We start from the raw sequence: 20,682 nt of genomic DNA, 5'->3' as shown, positions 1-20,682 counted from the left end.
CTCATCCTGTCAGCCCACGTGTGTATTGAGACATTCGTCGGTGAAGGAACTGCTAGCCCGGCTAGCTCAGTCGGTAGAGCATGAGACTCTTAATCTCAGGGTCGTGGGTTCGAGCCCCACGTTGGGCGTCTGCACCTTTTTATTTATGTGTGATTAATAAAATAATAACAATAATAATAAAATAACTCTTTCAAAACCCAGTGATACAAGTTTGTCTAAAAAGATTTGATATTATTTCTTGACCCAGAAAGCTAGAGTATCATATAAAATCATGTAAAATCATATTTTAAACAGAAATGTCAGCATTATACAAAGTATGTTTAATTCTATGCACTAGTTAAAATGTGGAAAAGATTAAAGGGGCATGAAGTCTTTTACGATTCACTGTAATGCATTTTCTGTAGAGATTTGACAAAAATGAATAAAACTTCAAGGTACTGACAAGTGTGTTCCTATTGGAGTGAGTGTGTGTGTGTGTGTGTGTGTGTGTGTGTGTGTGTGTGTGTGTGTGTGTGTGCGCGTGTGTGTGCGTGTGTGTTTCAGCCGTGCTATCAGTAACTCTCCTGGTGCTGCCATGTCTCAGAATGGAGCCTCAACAAAAGAGTCTTTGTATGCCAGTCCGAGCCTCCGCTGTCCCACATGCATACATGCATTAGTGCATGGCATGCTCGTTGCACACAAACAGGAGCTAGCAGCACACAGGCACTGGTTCAAAGCTATTATTATCTGTGTAGGCACTGCTTCTCTGACTCCCTGTTAAGAATATTTTTGAGCTATTCCGTGTGAAAGAGTTTGTCTCCATCGTGAAAAGCAGATCTTTCAGAATTCAAATTATTTCGGGGCGTTTGTGCCCTGGTGTCAGCACTGAAAGATGTATCAAATTTTCTGTACTTGCAGGAAGAGCAAAGTTTGAGAAAAAGTTTGAAGTTGAATAAAAACAACAGGGATTCACATTTGACAGCTTGCGACTGCGGCCTACAAAGACAGGTGCTTAGCATTGTGCTTGAAATCTTTGTCGTCTTGTCTTATACCTCCGTTGATTCCACAGACAAGTGAGTAACGGTTTTCACTCAAAACATCATGTCGTGTTGGAAATTGCTGCTCCTGAGAAAGAACAGATTTCGAGTCGAGAGATTCAGCTGCAGCAAAGAAGGCTTAAGGACAGAGGAGTCCAAAGATGAGTAACGATTTTGTGCCAATTGAAGAACAGAGCAAATTTGATGCAGTGCAAACATATGGTTGAAATATTAGATTGTTTAAAAATGGAAGTAGTCAGAAATTTTTATTTTTCATTAGACACATAGCTTTAAAAAACAACAACAACAAAATGTCAGATGTGATGCCACAAACATCTGGCTACTTTTAACAAAAGAATCGACCTTTGCCTTTTCAACTCTTCCTCCATTGTTATTGACAGAAGACTGAAAAAATAACACACAAAATCTTACCAAATATTTCTGTCTAGTTTCTTGTGGCAACATCCTAGAACATCTGAATTCAAAACGAACTCATAAGTAACTTTTTTAGCAAAATATAGTAGTTTGTTTAGAGTCAATAATTCCTTAATATTGATGGAAAAGTTCTAGTTCCACTGGCAGATTATTTCACTTACAACATGGGAAAATTTCTTGTCATAAATGAAATTATCTGCCAATGGAGCGAGTACTTTTTCATCAATATTAAGGAATTATTGACTTAAATCAAACTATTATATCTTGCTGTAAAGTTACTTGTGAGTTAGCTTAGTTTTATTTCAAGTTTTCTACAAATTATAGACAAAACCCAAGAAAACAGAAAGCCTTCTGTTGTTCACCCAGGTCTTGTTTTTTAGCTGATTATCAAAGTTATATATTGTAGTAACAATCCACCAAAACATAGAAATAACTACTGTAAATCATTAAAAAAAACAACTTCATATAACATTCACGTGGAAGGATCAGAACATCATCAGCAACAGAAGAAAAAAAAAACTAAGTTAATGAGAAGAGATTCTGGTGCAAAATCACTTTATTCCTTTTTTTTTTTAACAACTCATTTCTTCTTCTCTTTCATACAAACACTGCATATACGCCAGGCATTATCGCCCCCTAACAGGCTGTAGTGAGAACTGATTTTTTTTTTTTTTGTCCAGAACGTCAAAGTTGATCTTAAAAGTTTATGACGCAACATGCCCCGCACCCTCAGAGAGAGATATTAAGAGAATAAGCTAATGATGCCCTATATCCAATCACAATGTATATTGAAATACTTGGATAGATTTGAGGTATTTATTTCTTATTAAATGTCCGACGATCTGCTTTCGTTCTTTGGAAATCAGAAGCACTTCAGCTCAAGTCTCAGCTGGAAAAGCAAAACGGCGGCGGCTGGAAAATGGTCACTTCAGCATCTTCACAGATTCGTGTTAGAGAAAGAAGACAACTGCGCTGCCAGCTCTTTCACGTGTCAACAAGTCATTTTCCAGTTTTTCGCGGTCAGCGACTCCACTGACACATTAACAACCATCAGGGCTTTCTGTGGTTTTCTGCAATCAGAGTGAGGCCTCTGGAAAAAAAAAAAAACAATTTCTTGGAACAAATAGGTTGTGTAGGTTTTCAGATTTTATAAATAAACCTGAAGCACTTGGACAAAAGGTGATGTGAGGCGGGATAAAGGAGTTTTTGCACTTCAAATGGCTGCCGATGCGTTCACCAATTGCTGTAGTTACACAAGGAACCTAATAAAATGTCACAAAATAAACCACGAAATGAAGCGTAGACAGGTCCAAACATTAACTTTCTTACAGTTTTTGGTGGCATTTTGAGGAACTAACAAAGTTGTTTTGTTCAAGCACTTAGGAATTATTATTCTTGTGATGGTTTTGGAGACGTTTGTCATCCATCTTTGGGGAGAAAAAACAAATCTGACCCGGAGCTCAAACCAAAATTAAACAGGTTTTATTAACAATTACAGAAATGTGTTGTAGGATTCCCAGCTTCTTCTCGCTTAAAAATGCCAATAGATTATGTGCATTAAAATTTCTGAACATGACATACTGTATTCGGCATCATTTCATTTCCTGAACATGAACCATGTTTTAAACAACAGACAAAGCCAGGATGTTGCGTTTAGGTGTGAAGGAGCTCAGAAAACGACACTCTAGGCAGGTTTTTTATTTTTTTATTCATCACCATGGAAACTGGGTTCATCACCAGGGAACATTCCAGCACTCCGGTCCGAATGAAAGATTTCAGCAAACTGACATGGAGTCAAGTTCCTGAAAGGAAAGCGGACGGAGATGGAATCGCTTGCACCTGCTGAGAGGTGGCTGTGGGGGTTGTTAGCCCACGCCCGCCTCAGACTCTTCCTCTTCATTCTTCTGTATCTTTTTTTTTTTTTTTTAACAACACCTTATCTGTCCACGCTGGTCTCTGCCAGCCGGTTGTTCATGATGCCCAGGGCACCCACCCCTCCTGAGAATCCGTTCTGATGCGAGCAGGAGCCGCCGGACTGCCGCGGGTGTCCAACCGCCATCTCCGACAGCTGCTTCTGCATGATGGCCAAGTTCACCTGCGGGGGAGGAGAAACCGGTCAGCATGCGAGGGAAAAAAATAGAAAAAGTTAAAGTTTGCTTCCTATATTCAGAGGCTGCAACATCCTCCAGTTAAAGCTGCAATATGTAGCTTTTACAAAAATACATTTTGTTTTATTTTTCCATGCTAAAACTGCCAGCATGGGCGTTGTGAGACAGGTCATCTCTGAGCTACTGTTGAGGTTGGAAAAAAATTCAACCAATCAGAGGCAGGAGGAGGGCCTTCGCGGTGTCAATCAACCTCGTGTGTGCTAACTCATGTGCTAGTAGCAGAGAAACAACTTACCCTTACAGGGAAACCGTTTACCTGCCATCATCGGGGGCTATGCTAACTAGTTAACTAGTGTTGGCATTAATGGCAGGCTACGTTATGGTGAACCAGGTGTTGATTAGCAACGAGCAAACAGGGAGGGTGTGAGCATGAGAGTGATTGACAGCGCTACCCTCCTCCTGGCTCTTATTGGTTGTTTCTGACTGACTGCAGTTAGAACTGGGAGAAGGCAGAGGAGCTTGATTTTCTAAGATTATCTGTCAAAATGTATAATAAACAGTATAATACATATTATACTGTTCAACATGATAATTTTAACAATTATGAAAAAAACATATTTTTTAAAATAAAAGTTACATACTTCAGTTTTACACCTGCAGAAGCAGACGAATACAAAGTGTTGACACCTAGCACATCTTGTTCTCACAGACGCTATATAAAGTACGCAGATCTTTCCTTTGTTTATGTGTGACAATTTAACTAGACAGGAAGGTGATAAATACTAAACACGCGTCAGCAGAGGCAACCAGAAGATGTGGTTCAACAAGGCAACGTTTCCCAGTTCCCTGTAGAGAAGAACAAGGCGCTCATTTCTTCCATACGATTATGTTCAACGAGGAGCCAGCAGGATGACCACATGGGGAAAGTCTTTGGTTTGTATTCCACCTGACATTTACATTTTTTGTATTTTTCATAAAAAGTATTGCAGGGAGCAGCGTGACATTTGTTGCAGACGCTGATGCTCTGCTTGGAATTTCAATAAAATACAGGTGACCGAAGAAAATAACTTGACTTTTTCTTTCGTTTCTTGGCTTTACCTGGCTAGGCTAGATTTAATAAGGTATACATGCACTCCTTACACTTTATTACAGTCTCATATACCCATGTTTATTTCACTATAAAATAATTTTTCAACAACTTTGCATAAAATTGTAAGTATTCAAAAATGTTTTGTTAGAATTGTAATCGTCCCTCTGCTCATCTGTTTAAGGATCTACATATTCTTACTACCAATTTGTATTTTTATGGGATTTATGAAAGTCAAAAAGACTTGAGTGCTTCTTTTCCTAAATATCACACCAGCAGAAGTCAATTATTTTCTCTGCTACAGGGGGAGCTAAGCTTTGGCACCTGGTAAAAGTCAGGCCGTCTGCGAACTAGCTTATTGTGATGAAAATTAAACTTTGTCCACATGCAAAACACTAAGAGTAGAGCAAACTGAACACACTCTTCCCCACCGACATCATGCAGGAAGCTGGGCAGAGCTGATGGAGCTAAATAAAGTGGAATCCATTAGGCATTCCATGCAAACAGTTTGAACGTTTCTCTGTCAATCTGGTTTTGGTCGCTACACATTGCTTGAATAAACCACAGAGAAGAAGAACCAGCCGGCTTTTTATAACTCAACAGCAGCAAAGTATGACTCAAAATACAGGCTCAATAAAAATGTATGACACACTGTTTAGGTTTAGATTATTTTTTTTTTAAGTGTTGCGTTTGTGTTTGTTATAAAAACAAAAAAGAAATACGCTGATGCTTGAGGGTAGCAATGTAACAAAACATGAAAAACGTCAGATGCTCAAATACATTTAGCTGAATTACAACACTCTAAAGAAAGCAATGCTTCGTACGTAAAAGTGTTCAAAGCACAATATCAGAGAAGGAAAATCACCTGAGTGCACAAACTTGTATTTCTTACATCCAACGGACAAAATCTGTATAATTTTATTTGATGTAAGCATTGAATCTAATCAACAGGGCTCCTGGTTTCACTGAGAATGTGGGAGCTTCTTATTTATTTACTGCAATACATTATTTTCAAAGTACTGCCTTTCAAAAAATAATGCTGAGCTTTGGAGTCAGAGTGACAGCTCATATTCAAAATATGAAAAAACAACTACTGTTTTTGGTAGGGAGCGGTGCAAGTCTTCAAACCATGATAGTGTCTCAGGAAGGAAGTGGAGATCGATCTTTTCACAGATTATCTGTCTCATGTTGTACTGACATGACTGATTGACAGTTTTAACAAATATGTAAAAAAACATTATTTTTTACAAGACACTGCAGCTTTAAGTTTTCTTAAGCCTAACATTAGTTACATATTGGGCTTAAGATATTAAACATGATACTTGTATCTCTCAGTACCAAGGAATTAAGCTAAAGAACAACATTTGTGTTAGGTCTAGTCAGAAAACGAAGGTGTTGGACCAAAAACGTCTCTGAATGCTCATGTTGCCTTCAGTCGTCGCTGCTCTCACTAATGACTTTTTGAAAATCAATACACAGCAAATTGTGTTCGGTAGACGGGTTGGTGGTGCACTGAGTGTGTTTTAATTGAGTCTATTCACACGGTTTAAAAAAATATAATAAGATAAAACAACAGCTTTAATGAGACCAGATTTGTTTCTGTGTGGGAGGTGGGCTGATGTGAGCAGGCTTTAATCCTTCCCGGTAAGCGAGGTTGTTGTTCATCAGAGCCTGCTGTTCCTCTTTAGTTTAAATTAAAGCTGGAGTGACCTTCAAGCATTAACTCATATTCCATGAGAAAAAGAGATTTTTTTTGTTTGTTTTAGAAGTAAAACTTAAATTAGAAATGAACTAGAAAGGAGAAATTCAGCTAAAATGCTAACAACAGACATGCTAGCTTTCTTTCACCCCGCTAATATTAGCAAACAGCTATCTTTCCAAAAATGTCCTCACTATGTTACAATACTTGGGCTGTTTTGCTGTTGCTCAGTTTGTGACTTTATGCCAGAGTGCGGTTAGGGTGATACAGGAGGATAAATAGTCAAATACAGTAGGGGCTACATCTGTGTGGTTTACATCTGTGTGACAGTGAAGGAGACCTGCTGCTGCTGTGCAGAGCTACGCAGGTGTGTTAGAATCATGGCAGCAAACCAGCAAAATGCAAAGAACTTTTCACAGTTTTCCTCCAAACTAACCGACTGAGTTGAGTAAAGCTGTTGGATGCAGATAAAGTTAGCTAAAGGATGACTAGCTAGCTAATAACAATACAGCACCTTAAGCTTAAGAAGTAGCCTGTAGGCTACCGATGTTGTTGTCTATGTCTAGCTACATACATTAATTTTGCCCCCCCAAATAGTTAGAGACAGGGAGTCTCTAAGAATCTTCTCCCCCCCCACATCCTCCCCCACACACGCGCGCACACACGTCGTTCAACGAGACAGCTATTTGTAATCCGTAGGGGGGGCCCAGAAAATGTTTGGAAACCACTAAGATGGCTTACACTGCGCAATAATGCAAATTAAGATAGATTTAGGGTTTTAACTATTAACATAGGCAGTTAGAAATGCTCTTAGAGAAGATCATAAGTATTTAGCTATTCATAAGCAGGTGTGGTTCCTAATCCTTTGAGACTACCCAGGTTCCACTGTTCAAACCTGCCACATATCTGATTTAAGATTAGTATTATTCCATTAAAAGCGCTAAATCCAAGGCCGGATGTGAGGCAGTTAAGTTGTTCCTGACATAAAGTTTTCACCTTGTTGGCAGCCAAGAAGTCCCTCATGGAGATCATCTCCCCAGACATCCTGCGGCCCGGGTCGGTCTCGCTCTCGTTGATGGCATCCGTCTCAATGGAGGGGTCCCTGCGGGTACGGAGATGTCCCGGGGCCACCACATTCCGGCGAGGGTGCCGGTGAGGACCCCTCCTAGGGAAGCAGCAGTGGCAAGAGGCTTCCAACCTCCTGAGCAGCCAATTGAGGACCTGCTTGATGACGATGGAGATAACATTGAAGAGGGAGTAGATGCAGCAGACGCCGGTGAGGATGAAGAAGAAGTTTCCGACCCGGTACGCAGCCGTGGCGTGACCCTCGTAGGAGATCCTCTGACTGCTGACCATATCCCCAAACCCGATGGTGCTGAAGGCCACAAAGCAGAAGTAGAGCGAGTCCAAGTAGCCCCAGCCTTCAGCCGCCGAGTACATCAGCGAGGCGCAACAGGACACCAAGATTGCCGCCGCCCCGAGGATGAACATGACGCAGTAAACCGAGGGTTTCCAGCCAGCGAGCTCCTCAGGCTTTCCTACTGCACCCGCCTCGGCTCCGCCCACCTTCTCGCCCTCAGACACCCGGCGTCCATTCTGCGGCAGCACGGCCTTGCTGCGGCGCCGTTCATGGAAGGACTTGAGGACAAAGGCGATGACGGTGATGACGCGCTCCAGAAAGAGGTTGAAGAAGAGGATGGTGGCGGCGCAGCCCAGCAGTCCGTAAAACATCAGGAAGATTTTTCCTCCAATGGTGGCGGGAGTGGTCATCCCAAACCCTGGCAAACACACAAAGACATTCAATAGTGAGTGCTGATCCAGACTACAAGGATTGTGCAGCTATCATTGAGACAAGGGGAGGTAAACATTAGGACTGGTAGCTTAATTTGAATCTTTGTTTCTCCACAGCATACATAAAAGACTAAAGAGAGAGAGAGTAGGACAAAGAGCATTACTGTCTCTAGACAAACACAATTTCTAAAGAAAACCTCCATTTTCATTCATGCACATGGTCTTGCAAATGAATTGCTGCACTCCTAGGAAACAAATTGATTACTTGCATATAGCAGAGGAGAGCCACAGCCGCTTCCTGTTGCTTTATCATTCAAACTAAGCATAAAATCTCTTGGCAATGAAAACAATTACCCAGTTACAATTAGGTGTCCTCCAAGTTTTAAATTGGATGCTTCCCTCCACCGGGTTGCCATTGCTCTCTTAATGATTCTGACGAGCACCTAATGTGATCGAGTCAATGCTTGTCTCTTTAATACTTAGTGGGATTACAGTTTTCTGGAACTTGTTTGGACTGTTTGGCAAATAAAAATATTTGTTTCAGACTTACAGTACTTTGAAAGAATTTCCGAACTCCTCGAACCGTTTCACCGTTTGAAATGTTACAACCACAAACTTGAGTGTGTTTTCACCGAGACTGAATGCAGTAGAGCAACAAAAGGTAATAGCAGCTGTCTGATTCGTAGATTGAGTCCAAATATGTATAATTTTATCTAAGCTAACAGGTGGCAGATGACGCTCTGGTCAGGTGAGACCTCAAAGTGAACATTTGACCATTGCAGTAATCTGCGGTACAGAAACCAACTTTCATCAAACATAAAGTTTTTGCTAAAACATGAAGTCACATATACACACACAGTGAAACTCCTCCTCCTTTTTCATCCTAGAACTGAAGGTGGATTACTGCAGTGCATTCTGGGATTGATAGTTTTTCTACCTCTGTCTTTGGTCCCTGGAGGTAGTTCAATTTGTCATTACTAGATCCCAACAAGATCCAATGCATCAAACATGTTCAGGTGTTAGAATGGCACACTTAAAGTCCAGACCGATTTTAAATTTGAGTCTTTAAAGTTGAAGCCAAACAATAAGCTCAACCGAGTGAGTTTGAACTTCATCACAAAGAAGAATGGGCAAAAATGTGCAGCTGTTAGCTGGTAGAGACACTCTAAAGACATCTATCTCCAGTTACATTGACAGATGGCTCTACAAAGTATTTACTAAGCTACAGAGTACACTGAAGTGTATTAACAAGAAACTGTATGTCATATGATTGAATACTTTTTACAGTTTTTGCCATCAAGCACCTTTGGTGACGTCAACAGGTACAGTAGTAGTGAATGCATGTGACCCACGAGGCCTTTTCAGATGGAAAAAGGGAAGTTAAATGTTGCTGCCTTTTTTTTTTCTCAGCATTGACTCAGCCTGACTAATTGGCTGCGCTACACAGTGGCTTCTTGGGGAGCATTTGATTGCCTCTTCATTCAAATTGGTTGTCAAGGTGCTAATTGAGCCAGAGCGCTCTCCCAAACACGACAATAAAGCCAAATCAGCTGGATTTTATGACTTTGTTTTTCTTCTCTTTGTGTTTCAGGATATCATTTACATGAATGTCACAAGCTATTTGACCCATTTAAGATACGGTAATGGTGATAATAATATTGCAGTTAGACAAGCATGAAAGGAACTGCATTATGACACGAGTCAGGATGAAACTAGACGGTGTCGGTGATGGTTTCTGAGTTGTGCTGCTAATGTGCTAACATCCATACCAAAGATTAACCATGCGGCTCGTTTTAAGCTTTAACTCTTATATTTTTCAGGCAGCTATAGATTATTTACAGAAAAATAGCAATAGCCATATAATAAAGACTTCCATGCAGCCACTGAGGTCATGAACTGCTTGAAAACAATAAATACATAATGCTTAAAAAAATGTAGCCTCTCTTGAGAGAACTAGGAAAGAGCAAATTTGAAAAATAATTTTGCTAACTATAATGCATAGTAGCTCACTGAGCTCCTATTAGTGTAGCATTGGTTAATTTGCATGAGAAATAAATAAAACTAATCTTAGATTTTTACTCTTATTAAAATGTCACTACACTTAACCTTAAAGAGGACAGTATTGTTTGTTCTCCAGGCATTTTAAAGTGTTATCAAAACTATCTCACCTTCTCTTGTTATAAAAATGTTACATATATCAAATATGACTTAAAAGAAATTTTACTTTCTGATTTAACGCCTTGAAATTGAGCCTCTGTCCCTTTAAAAACTCTGGCTCTTTCTGAAACTCCGCCTTCAGGAAGTCATCACAACATGGCTCCACTATTAACCCTTTAACAACATTTTTACCAGCGTTGCACAGAGAAGTAACTCCTATAATAAGCTCAGCTGATAACAAACACCTGGTGGAACTGTGCTAATTGCTGCTGGCTAGTCTGAAGGAGCTGAGTGGGAAGGACTGCTTGATGAGGAAATAACATTAGAACATGATGTAAACCTTAAAAAGTCTAGTTTATATAATGGAGTTTATACTGCTGCATGTGTTCCACAGCTTCTACACATCTTTACCATATTCATATGGTACAGGTTATTGTGAACAACCACATAACACTTTGGAAAAGTGTTTTAGTTCTTTAAAACTATGTTAGTATTCTCACAGGCAATCTTTCAGAGTAAGACGAAAGACAAAATGGTTACTTTCTGTGTGTTTATTTTAGAATAATAACTTGATTAGATCGCCTGTGGAGGAAAGAAAACAGCAGTGCCTTAGATCCTTGTGGTCTGACTCATCACCTTTGTTTACCATGTTCTCAAAAAGCCCTTGCTGTTATTTTAATCTGCAACAAAAACAGAAGTCGAAAATATCACAAAGTAAATAGACTTGTTTTAATAAGTCGTGGTTGCAGCAATAACCTCTGCGCAGCTAATCACTTTCCTGTTTCATGCTTGCGACTTCACAGACCGACGTGTTTGTTGTAAGGTTGGAAATAAAAATAACAAATTCTAACAATAGATGTGATTCAAATCCGAATATTGAAAAGGAGCCGTGAAAGTGGATGCTCACGACAAAGACACGGTGTGCTTTTTAGTCGGCGCAGTCTCGCTCCAATATTTATAATCCACTGCAAACAACTTCGGTGGAGTCCCAAGCCGCATTGTTATATCACCATCTGAAGTTGAAAACAGGAAAAAAAAGGTCAAAACAACAAACTCAGGCTGAATGTTTGCTGATGAGGCTGACACAACTGAAACCTTCCAGTCTTTTTATGTTTTTTTTTTTTTTTTTGGTTTTTTTTTTTAGAGAATTCATGGGATGGGGCTCATAGAAATGGGTTCTGGTCCCCTGTGTGTCCTGCTGGTCGTCATTTGAAATGGCCTGCAGGAGACAATGGGTGGATGGGTTCCGTATCACCCCAACTAAATTGGCAGTGAACGAGGATAACATTGTTTCCAAACCAGATATAATTCTCCATTAGAATGTGGAAAGGTAGAGAGAAAATGCACAGGCATTAAGAGACGCACTAATGATACCGTCACAACGCTGCACTCTCTGCTGCTCTACAGCACATCAGCCTGTCATGATGCATGCAGTGCTTTTATAGAGGATCTAATATGACAGTTTATTTTGAAAAGGATTTATCAAAGTATAAAAGTGAGAGTGGTTCATGGGATTAAAGAGTAGACGAAGGAACAGTGAATAAAAGATAAAATTGACCATTCTGCCACCACATACTGAGTGCATCATTAAGTTCCCTGTCTTTACCCCTTGGACATACAAAAGCATTTTGTTCTGTGTTCACATCTTTTTACAATTTTTTAAAACTAAGAATTAATGCTTCATACACTTCCTTGTGAAAGTATTCCCAAGGCACTTTCAGATTTCATCACATTAAAACCTCAAATTTCAATTTATTTGTTATGATCACATTTTGTGAGATTAGAACAACATGTATTATCAGGGCATAATTTTTAAGTAAAAGTGGCACAGATAAAGGGTGTGGCAGCTATTGGTGCACAGATTGCGCAATCTGATTATCTATCTTTTAAAAAGCCTACCCTGCCGATTCTGATTTTGGCCGACACCATGCCGATAATATCGTAGTAAATGCGATACATTTTAAAATGTACCATAAGCCAAATTTGGCCAGATTTGGACTTTTAGCATACGTTCAAAACACAACGTGTGGCAGAAAACTAGATGCTTTTTTTGAAGTGTAAATATGTAAGCTTGTCAAAGTCCTTTATTCAGAGGTAGCTGAATAAAGGACCAATCATGACGAAAACCAAGGCTTGCAACAGTTTGGGCCACATGCAAGACATATTCGCACATCCTTCTTGGCTGATCCCTGACATGAATACACGGCAAACCTTTCTGATGGGCCGTAAAGGCAACGCGTGACACCGTGTGACACAACATGTCTCTGAAGAGATTGTGATGACTTTGCCCGTCATGGATTTCTCCCTCATACACGCCTTGAGCCTGCTATCGATCAGAGGTCCTGCCACACCGTCTGACGCTGACCGTAAATTTGTTCCAATCACGGCGCTGGAGCGAAATGGAGACGCAAATCTGAGGAGATCTGAAGGACTTCAGCGCTTTGTCTCCGTCTCACACCGACACCAGCGAACCCAGGACTCTGACGGAGGCTGACGGTTCTGAGAATTTGACACAAATATGTCATTTTTCCATTCCTTTGTTCGCTGCTACTGAGTTATTGAAGGAGATTTCATGGATTGACAGAAATGACAGAACTTTTTCTTTTCTTCATTTTGAATTCAGGTAGAAATTTAGTCCCTGGGATAAGTGACGGTGTTTGTAAAAGGAGCAGACACCAGATATTTCTTCACACATAGTGGTTTAAAGAAGTAAAACGAGCTTCTTCTTCACCAAAGTGCCAAAAAAAAACTGCCTTCAACCTGCAGTATTATTTTTATAAAGTGTGACCAAATCTATTTCTTTTTTAAATCAAAGTTGCATAATTTGGATGGAAATCAGAAACACATTCCCAAACAAGACCTTTCTCTCTTTTTCACTGCATCTATTTTTGTAAATCTTAACTCTGTTCAACTCAAAAGTTGCTTCTGGTTTCATCTTCTTCACTTAGACTTTGTTGCCAAGCAATGCGGTAAAATGCAGTTCAGACTAATTCTCATTCTGCTTCCATTTTACTTCATGCAGTAAAGACGACTGTTGGTGTTTCTCATACTGAAGCACACTGATGATATTACAAAAACAAGAAAAAAAAAGAAATTGATCTGTTTTTTTTTCTTTAAACTGTAAATGTTTCATTCAGTTTCCCTTACAGTCTATACAAGCTACACCCAGAACTCTGAATACAAACGCTTCCATACTTCTGTACATGCGCACCTATTTATAGATCTTTGTGGTCGTCAGTTACTGACTGTAATATCCGAAGAGAAGATTTAATAACTTGTTCACAACGCGTTCATTCTGCAGCCGTCTTTGAGCCACATTCCTCTTTTCTTGTAACCTGAGAAATTTCCACAAATCTCTCGATGTCAAACAGTCGCGCAGACCGTTCTTCTTTTCAGGGCCGTTTGGGTCTATCTGAAACATAAATCCTTCTATATTTAGATACAAGTCGTTCAGATTTACATGTCGTTTAGCTGCCGGGGTGATAGGCCCCCTACAATAAGCACTGGTGATGGTACTTATTGTCCACTGTTGCTGTGTGCTGAGGAGAGATAGCGCTCTACACCGGAGGCCAACTCTTATCTGTCCCTGGAGAGTTGGGCAACACGTTTTGTGAAAATAAAATAAAAGAAATGCTATTCTGTGGAGAGCACATTGAAAAACTTTAATTTTGTGAATTCTGTTTTTTCAATGTCAGGCTTTTTTTTTTTTTGTCCAAAGCTTGAAATTACGAATGAGCAACGAGTCTTTTTGTGATACAAAATGACCAAACTGCTTTATAAAATTCAGCTTCAGAAATATTTTACTAATCAGACAGGGAATTTAAATGTTATTGTAACTCATATTATCCAAGGTTGTGAAATGCTGACTGCTGAAGGATCTCCTGTAGCAGTCTGTAATACAGCGACTCTTGAAGAACCCTCTGACTGAATGCAACTATCTTACTGAGCCTGAAAATCTGAAAAGTGCGGTGCCATTTTGCAGCTTTTAGAGGGTTTTCAAACGTTCCTTCCATGTTCCTATCAACCAGGCTGAGAAAAGCCTCCCCACAGCATGATGCTGCCACCACCATGTGTGTGACGGGATGGAGACTGTTAGAACAGAAGCAGATTCTGTCTTTGCACTTTGGTTTTGACATATAAATTACATCTAAACCTAATCTGATGTTCCCTCTGCTTTTCAACGTCAGATCTGATACTTTACTTTGACTGGATTTTAATAATTTTACTCTAACGGATGTATTTCTACAACGTTATGGTAATGAGTATATTATTTAAAAACCTTCCACTATTAATGTTTTCTAACCCAGAAAACATTTTGTGGGTCGTAATTGTTCTGTTGTTGCATAAAGTAATAAACAACAACAGAACAGAGGCCCGTCAGCTTATACTGAATATATCTTCCCATGTGTTTTTGCTAATTGCTAAAAAAAAAAAGGTTCAGAAGAATCATTCCATGCCTATATTATGGCAGAGAGTTGATAAATGTGTAAACAGAATCCAAACTATAACTTTTTTTTTCTAAAATTTATAGTTTTTAACCATTTCTCCCCTGTGCCTACATGGAAAACACTGTTTTTCTGGGGGGATTAAAAGGGGTTTAAATGGGTTCCACAGTGAAAATTTTGCCCTCTCATTCTAATATGAACAGGAAAAACACATTTAAAAAACTCTTATATATTAGCCCAACATCTAACATGATCTATAACCCTAAACGAGTCATACATAACAACAATCGCATATTATCTACTCAGCATCGCATCACTTTCTGGTTTGGGGGAAATAGTGCTCTGGGCCGTTCTCTGCATTTCCATGTGGATGAAAAGATTTCTGAAAATGGTCCTGTCTGAAATCGGGTGTTTTTGAAATCTGTTTTAGAAAAAAAAAATTAAATAATTAAATAAATACATTCCCTTGTGGAAGGTGCCGGGGTGAGGAGGGTGAATCTTTCTTTACAGGGTATCAATTATTCATCAGAGAACATTAGATTGAGCGAAGTTGCACAAAAAAAAAAAATCTGTAAAACTGCAGTTTCTAACAACTTTTATAGCTAATTACTGAAGTTAGCATTGGCTAACAGTAACAGAAATGTCTACATATGTAATTTCTACATTGTAAATTTTTATATCTAGTGTGAAAGCCTTCCAACGGGTCGCAGCATACTTACTGTACTGTGGCAGAAAAAGATAAGAGGTAAAAAAAAAAAAAGAATATGGAAGCATACAGCTAGCTTTCCTGTTTGCTAACGCTCCTTGTTGCTCCTCTTTAGGAGCAACAGTTTTAACGTCAGTTATTATTGCTGAAACAGTCCGAGGTAGGTTATAATGTTCTAAATGTTTCCATAAAACACATTTTAAAAACATTTATTTTAAGCTTTCGACACCAAACTATATGCTACGAAGCTAATGCTAACAGGCAGAGTACACCAGTCTGACATCTGTAGGTCTGAACTTTATGTAATTTGTTCAATGTACATTACACTACAATATGAAAACAATCATTTTTATGTAAAAAAGGTGAGATTATTATGTTTATTTAAGGGTGTGAGAATGTTTTTGACTGACAGTTTAATCTGTAGGAACGTAATCTGGTCTTTGATAGTCACCCTATCAGCCAGACATCAGATTCAGAAATACTGAAGATACAGCAGGTATTTGAAAAATAAACATTCGATACCAGTGTTGGATGAGATCAGCTCCATCTCTGCTGAGACCAAATTCCCATTTAATGCCGTATACTAAGCCCTGGAAAACTCACAGTAGGAGAAGCAGTGTGTTTACCAAACGCAAAATAAAATTCCAGAACTTCGGTCGAGACCAATGTGAGAGCTACCAACATAAGCAAACCAGAATATCCTCTGGTTTACAGTCAAAATTATAACTAATCATGACTGATATTGTTATTTTCTGACCAATTTGACAGTTTGACAAGTAGCCAAGCTTCAGAGCTGCTAATTTATGTCGGATTAATTGTTAATCATTGAATTACTCTTGCATGTTTTAATATTTTTGCTGCATTTAATGACAAAAGAATTAATTTATGAGACTGCCTTTTCATTTCCAAGTCATTCTCAGCTGTGCCAGGCTTGCTCCTCCTCAGTAATGTGACGAGACAAGTGAAAAAATACATTTGCAGCACAGCATCAACGAATGAATGACATGGCTCTCTGCTCTGGGAGGCACAGCAAGCGGGGTGGCACAAGATTTCCACATTTATATCAGTTACATCCTAAAAGTGAGTATTTCATCATGTCAACAGGAAATCTGCATCAGGTAACATGTAAATAACGAGGAACAAACTATAACAAACTATAACACTTACACTCAGCAACCAATTAAAGGAATATTTTACTGTTTTTGAACAAGTCTGTGCTACATCTTATGATAGCTAGCTAAAAATCTGAGTTGATTCAACTAATTGAACTTCAGCTGACTCATTTTTAGATCTGTCACGACAATAAATTTTCCTGGACGATAAATGATAAAATTGTTATTTTGAGACCGTTCTCAAGTACTGTAATATCTAAAATAAACAGTACAACAGAAACAATAAATAAAAAATGTATGAAGTTTCTGTAAACAACAAAATTGTTCCAAAAAAAGACTAGTTGAGACCAAAGCACCATGAATGAAGAGTTGAGAGAGAAAGATTAATTGCTTATTGCGACAGGTCTAGATCTACGGTGAAATTGCGGTTGCCTGTGCAGTTCTGAAGGGATACGAACAGATTTTTCTCTATGCTCCTCTGTTGGCTCAATCCATGAACAGAAACGAGAGAGAAAAAGAGGAAAATTTTCTTTTTTTTTTTTTTTTTTTTTTACATATTTACATTTTGAATTTAGAGGCACATTCACAGTTGGGATAAGTTTGTGCTGGTGTTTGCAGAAGGAGAAAAAGAGTGAAAAAAACAAAACAACAAAGCATTGACCCAAAAGACGGTTCGGTCAACGCGTTCGACCTGAAACGACCGGTCGGTGCGCGACAGTTGCTGCCAAACCTCACCAATCGTCGACACCACGGTCCCGACGAAGTAAAACGCTCCCGTGAAGTCCCACCGGGGTCTGACCGTATCCACGCGGATGCCCGCCACGTTCGCCTCCTCGTAGCTCCTCAGGAAGTTGCGCAGGTCCCTTGTGCTCAGGTTGTGCTTCTGGGAGAAGTGCTCGAACCTCTGCTCCCAGCGCGTCTTCGCTTCCCGCTCCTTGGGCTGCTCCAGCGCTGAGAAGACGGCGGCGCCGCACAACAGGTAGAGGATAATGAAGAGCGCCAGCAACAGGAACCGCGCGTTGTCCTCGTTGATGGGGCCGGAGGAGCCGCAGCAGCAGCCGCTCCTGCATGCCATTATGTTGCCGTTGTTACCGCGGCGAAGGAGCGGCGGCGGCGGCTGTGGGGGACCGTACGCGCTCCACGGAGAAGACGGAAAAGTCCATCGCTGTGGACTTTCATTGCGTTTCTGGCAACAACCAGTTCCAAAAAAAAAAAAAAAAAAAAAAAAAAAAAAAAAAAAAGTCAAACAAGCGAGATGTTTGAAGCAGTTCCAGAGGCTGGATCTTATCAGATTGAGAAAATGTTAGAAGATATGAAACAACCTGTAGATGCAGCGCGTCGTGCTGATGTGCTTTTTTTTTTTTTTTTTTTTTACTGATGAGTCTCCAAAGCAGTCCCCGCCCCGGAGCGCATCTTTTACGCACCAGAGTCTGATCACCTACTGCTCAGCTGGCGCGCGCGAGAGAGAGACAAAATAATGAGCCTGAACGCAACACCTCCGTCATGTTCGACCTGATCCAAACTTTTGGAGGTTTGATTCCGACATTATAGAGCGTGTTTGCGGATCAATAACACTTGACCTTTGCGGAGCTACGATGGGGGGATGGAGAGGAGCGTGGAGGGAGCCACGCGCCTGCCGCGTCTTCACCCCGGGACCGCGTGAGCAAATGTCACCGCGGAAATAAATTATTCAGGATCAGATAGGCACCCAAAGAGCTAATTCTGGAAACATGGACGATTTGACTAAACAGCCAGGAGCCAACGGACTTATGGATGACAAGTTCTACATCAGGATATGGACTGAAATTTAAAGACCTTAAGTTGTTGGAGTTAGTTGTAACACTGCAAAAGCACAAAATCGTACCAAGTTATTTTGGTTTAGTTTCTTGTGAAAATATCTTTATAAGACAAAACTAACTAATAAGTAACTTTTCAGCAAAATAGAAGACAATAATTTCTTAATTTTGATGAAAAAGCACTTGTTAACTTATAAAATAGGAAAAATGTCATATATTAAATAATCTGCCAGCGGAGCAAGTATAGCTTTTTTTATTATTATTAATATTGACTCAAAACAAGCTGAAAAGTTATTTGTAAGTAAGTTCATTTTGTCTTATTTCAAGTGTACTAAGACATTAGCACAAGAAACTAGACCAAACATACTCAGTAAGATTTTGTGTTGTTGCGGTGAATAACGAAAAGTTATTGCCAAATTACTTTTTCCATATCTTGTGAAATCAACTTAAACGTCAGTGCACTTTTTTTCTTTTTCTTTTTTAAGGCATATTAGTGACCAACACAAAGTAAGACAAAGTTGTGACGTGGAAACAAAAATAAAACTCGGCTTTCGTTCAAAAATAAATTTTGTTTAGAGATAAAAATCTTAAACTTGTAGCGTGGATTTGTGTCTATCACTCCTGGTTCAGAGTCACAACTGAACTTAGATTGGACGGAGAACTTCAGTTTTCAAGCTTTACCACATTTTCTAAGAGGGATGTTGGTTTGGACTTTAATTATTACAACTGAATGTGCTTCAATCCAAACTATTGTTTGGTTTAGTAATAAAAAAAAGAGGCATAAAAACATACATATTCCTTCTACTGTACAAGTATGAGACGCTTTGTGTTGTTCCGTCACATAAATTCCCCACAAAATTCGTCAAAGGTTGTGGTTCTGATGTGGAAAAAAAACAGGAAGAAGCACAAGGATTAGAAATTCTGTTGAATATGAATCGAAACAATCAAAATCTATTTAAAATTTCCAACAAAAAGCGTTTTTTTCCCTTGTAATTCCAGATTTATAAAAACACATTTGTATTCGCTTTAATGCGTATGAATGCTTGTTGACATAGGCGAATCAACGGACGATCCGAAGGCTCATCGCTTATGCCAGCAAAAGGTCCGTTTCCATGGGAAATTAAGACGTTTCGCAACCATGGCGACAGGTGTGTTGTATCTTTGCCTTCATTTGACTTTTACCCATGGGCTTAGATGAAATCTAAGTAGATGTGATGACATCACTGCGGCTGAATCGAAATTGGCCGTGTAACCCCGGGAAGGTCAGCGGCTTCTTTTTGCCCCATCTCTGGAAGAAGGCACTTTGCATCATTTCACTCCGGTTTACAAGCACCATAATTAAGCCCATGCTCTCATCTTTCTCCTCACGCACACGGACACACACACTGCTAACACACTCACACACCAGCAGGGCTCTTGGGTCTTTGAGTTTCCATGCAAAGTGAAACATCCTCAAGTGGCGTTTCCAGCTTCTCCAGCATAATTGTTGCACTTATCGTGACCTTTGAACTCCCATTGGTGGGCGGTGATAAGACACTGTGTTTTTTGTTTTGTTTTGTTTTGTTTTATGATAGAGTCAGGTCGATAGGTCAGAGGAGTTTGAAAAACGCGCATCCCAAAGGACGAGGCCTGTTCCGCAGTAGAGAACAGAAAAAAACAAAACAACCGAGGCATACGCTGGACTGATTAAAAGAAAAAAAAAACATCTTGTTGTTTACTGAATGAACCCAAACGTTAACAAACGTCTTATCTAGCTAATTCATTTAATGGTTTGCTACATATTCAAGTCAGTTCCTTGTACAGTAAGAAATGTTTTCAGCCAAACCTACTCCACTCTTCCGGCAAAGTAAAGCTGAAGCATTTATGTGGTTTGAATTTCTCTTTCTGGGTCGATCAGATCAGGGGGTTTAGTAAATTTTAATTAGTAGGTAATCTGTAACTTTCATTTTCATAAAAAAATATGACGTGAAGCGGCATTATTCTTCCGACATAGCATTCTAGTAAGGCAGATATTTGTTGAACAATCAGAAGAAAATAGCTACTTGTGTATGTTTGATCGAATCTTTGGTCAGAGAAATAATAGTTGTAGTTGTAGACCCATGTCTATCTTGCAACTACGGAAAGCGACAAGGATGAAAAAGAAGGAACTGCTAGAGGACTGGCAAAAAGTGCCACCTTCAGGTCACCATGACAACCATTGTATGATATCTAAATCTAAAAGCCTGTGAGACAACAAAGGGTGTTTTCTGACCTACTGTAACAAATGTAAACATGTGGAGTTTGCTCAACAGGGCTTTAACTGAAAATACTAACTCTCTCTCTCTGTCACT

At 39.6% G+C, this 20,682-nt stretch overlaps 1 protein-coding gene and 1 non-coding gene across 2 annotated transcripts; one reads left to right on the top strand and one right to left on the bottom strand.

Annotated features, from left to right (window-relative positions):
• Window positions 1-55: 55 nt before the first annotated feature.
• Window positions 56-128, top strand: trnak-cuu (transfer RNA lysine (anticodon CUU)). Its single transcript has one exon. It is a non-coding gene; the product is annotated as a tRNA-Lys (tRNA).
• Window positions 129-2,917: 2,789 nt separating this feature from the next.
• Window positions 2,918-17,781, bottom strand: kcnk13b (potassium channel, subfamily K, member 13b). Its single transcript, XM_015017047.1, has 3 exons — window positions 17,292-17,781; window positions 7,342-8,123; window positions 2,918-3,546 (listed from the first exon to the last, which is right to left on the bottom strand). Exons 1-3 carry the CDS (start codon window positions 17,629-17,631, stop codon window positions 3,388-3,390), a joined length of 1,281 nt encoding a protein of 426 aa, XP_014872533.1. The 5' UTR covers window positions 17,632-17,781; the 3' UTR covers window positions 2,918-3,387.
• Between the last annotated feature and the right edge of the window lie 2,901 nt (window positions 17,782-20,682).

This window comes from Poecilia latipinna, unplaced genomic scaffold (assembly GCF_001443285.1).
Source record: "Poecilia latipinna isolate Pla-1442-1.1 unplaced genomic scaffold, P_latipinna-1.0 Scaffold2096, whole genome shotgun sequence".
Lineage (NCBI taxonomy): Eukaryota > Metazoa > Chordata > Actinopteri > Cyprinodontiformes > Poeciliidae > Poecilia > Poecilia latipinna.
This window is presented reverse-complemented; position numbering and strand designations above follow the sequence as displayed.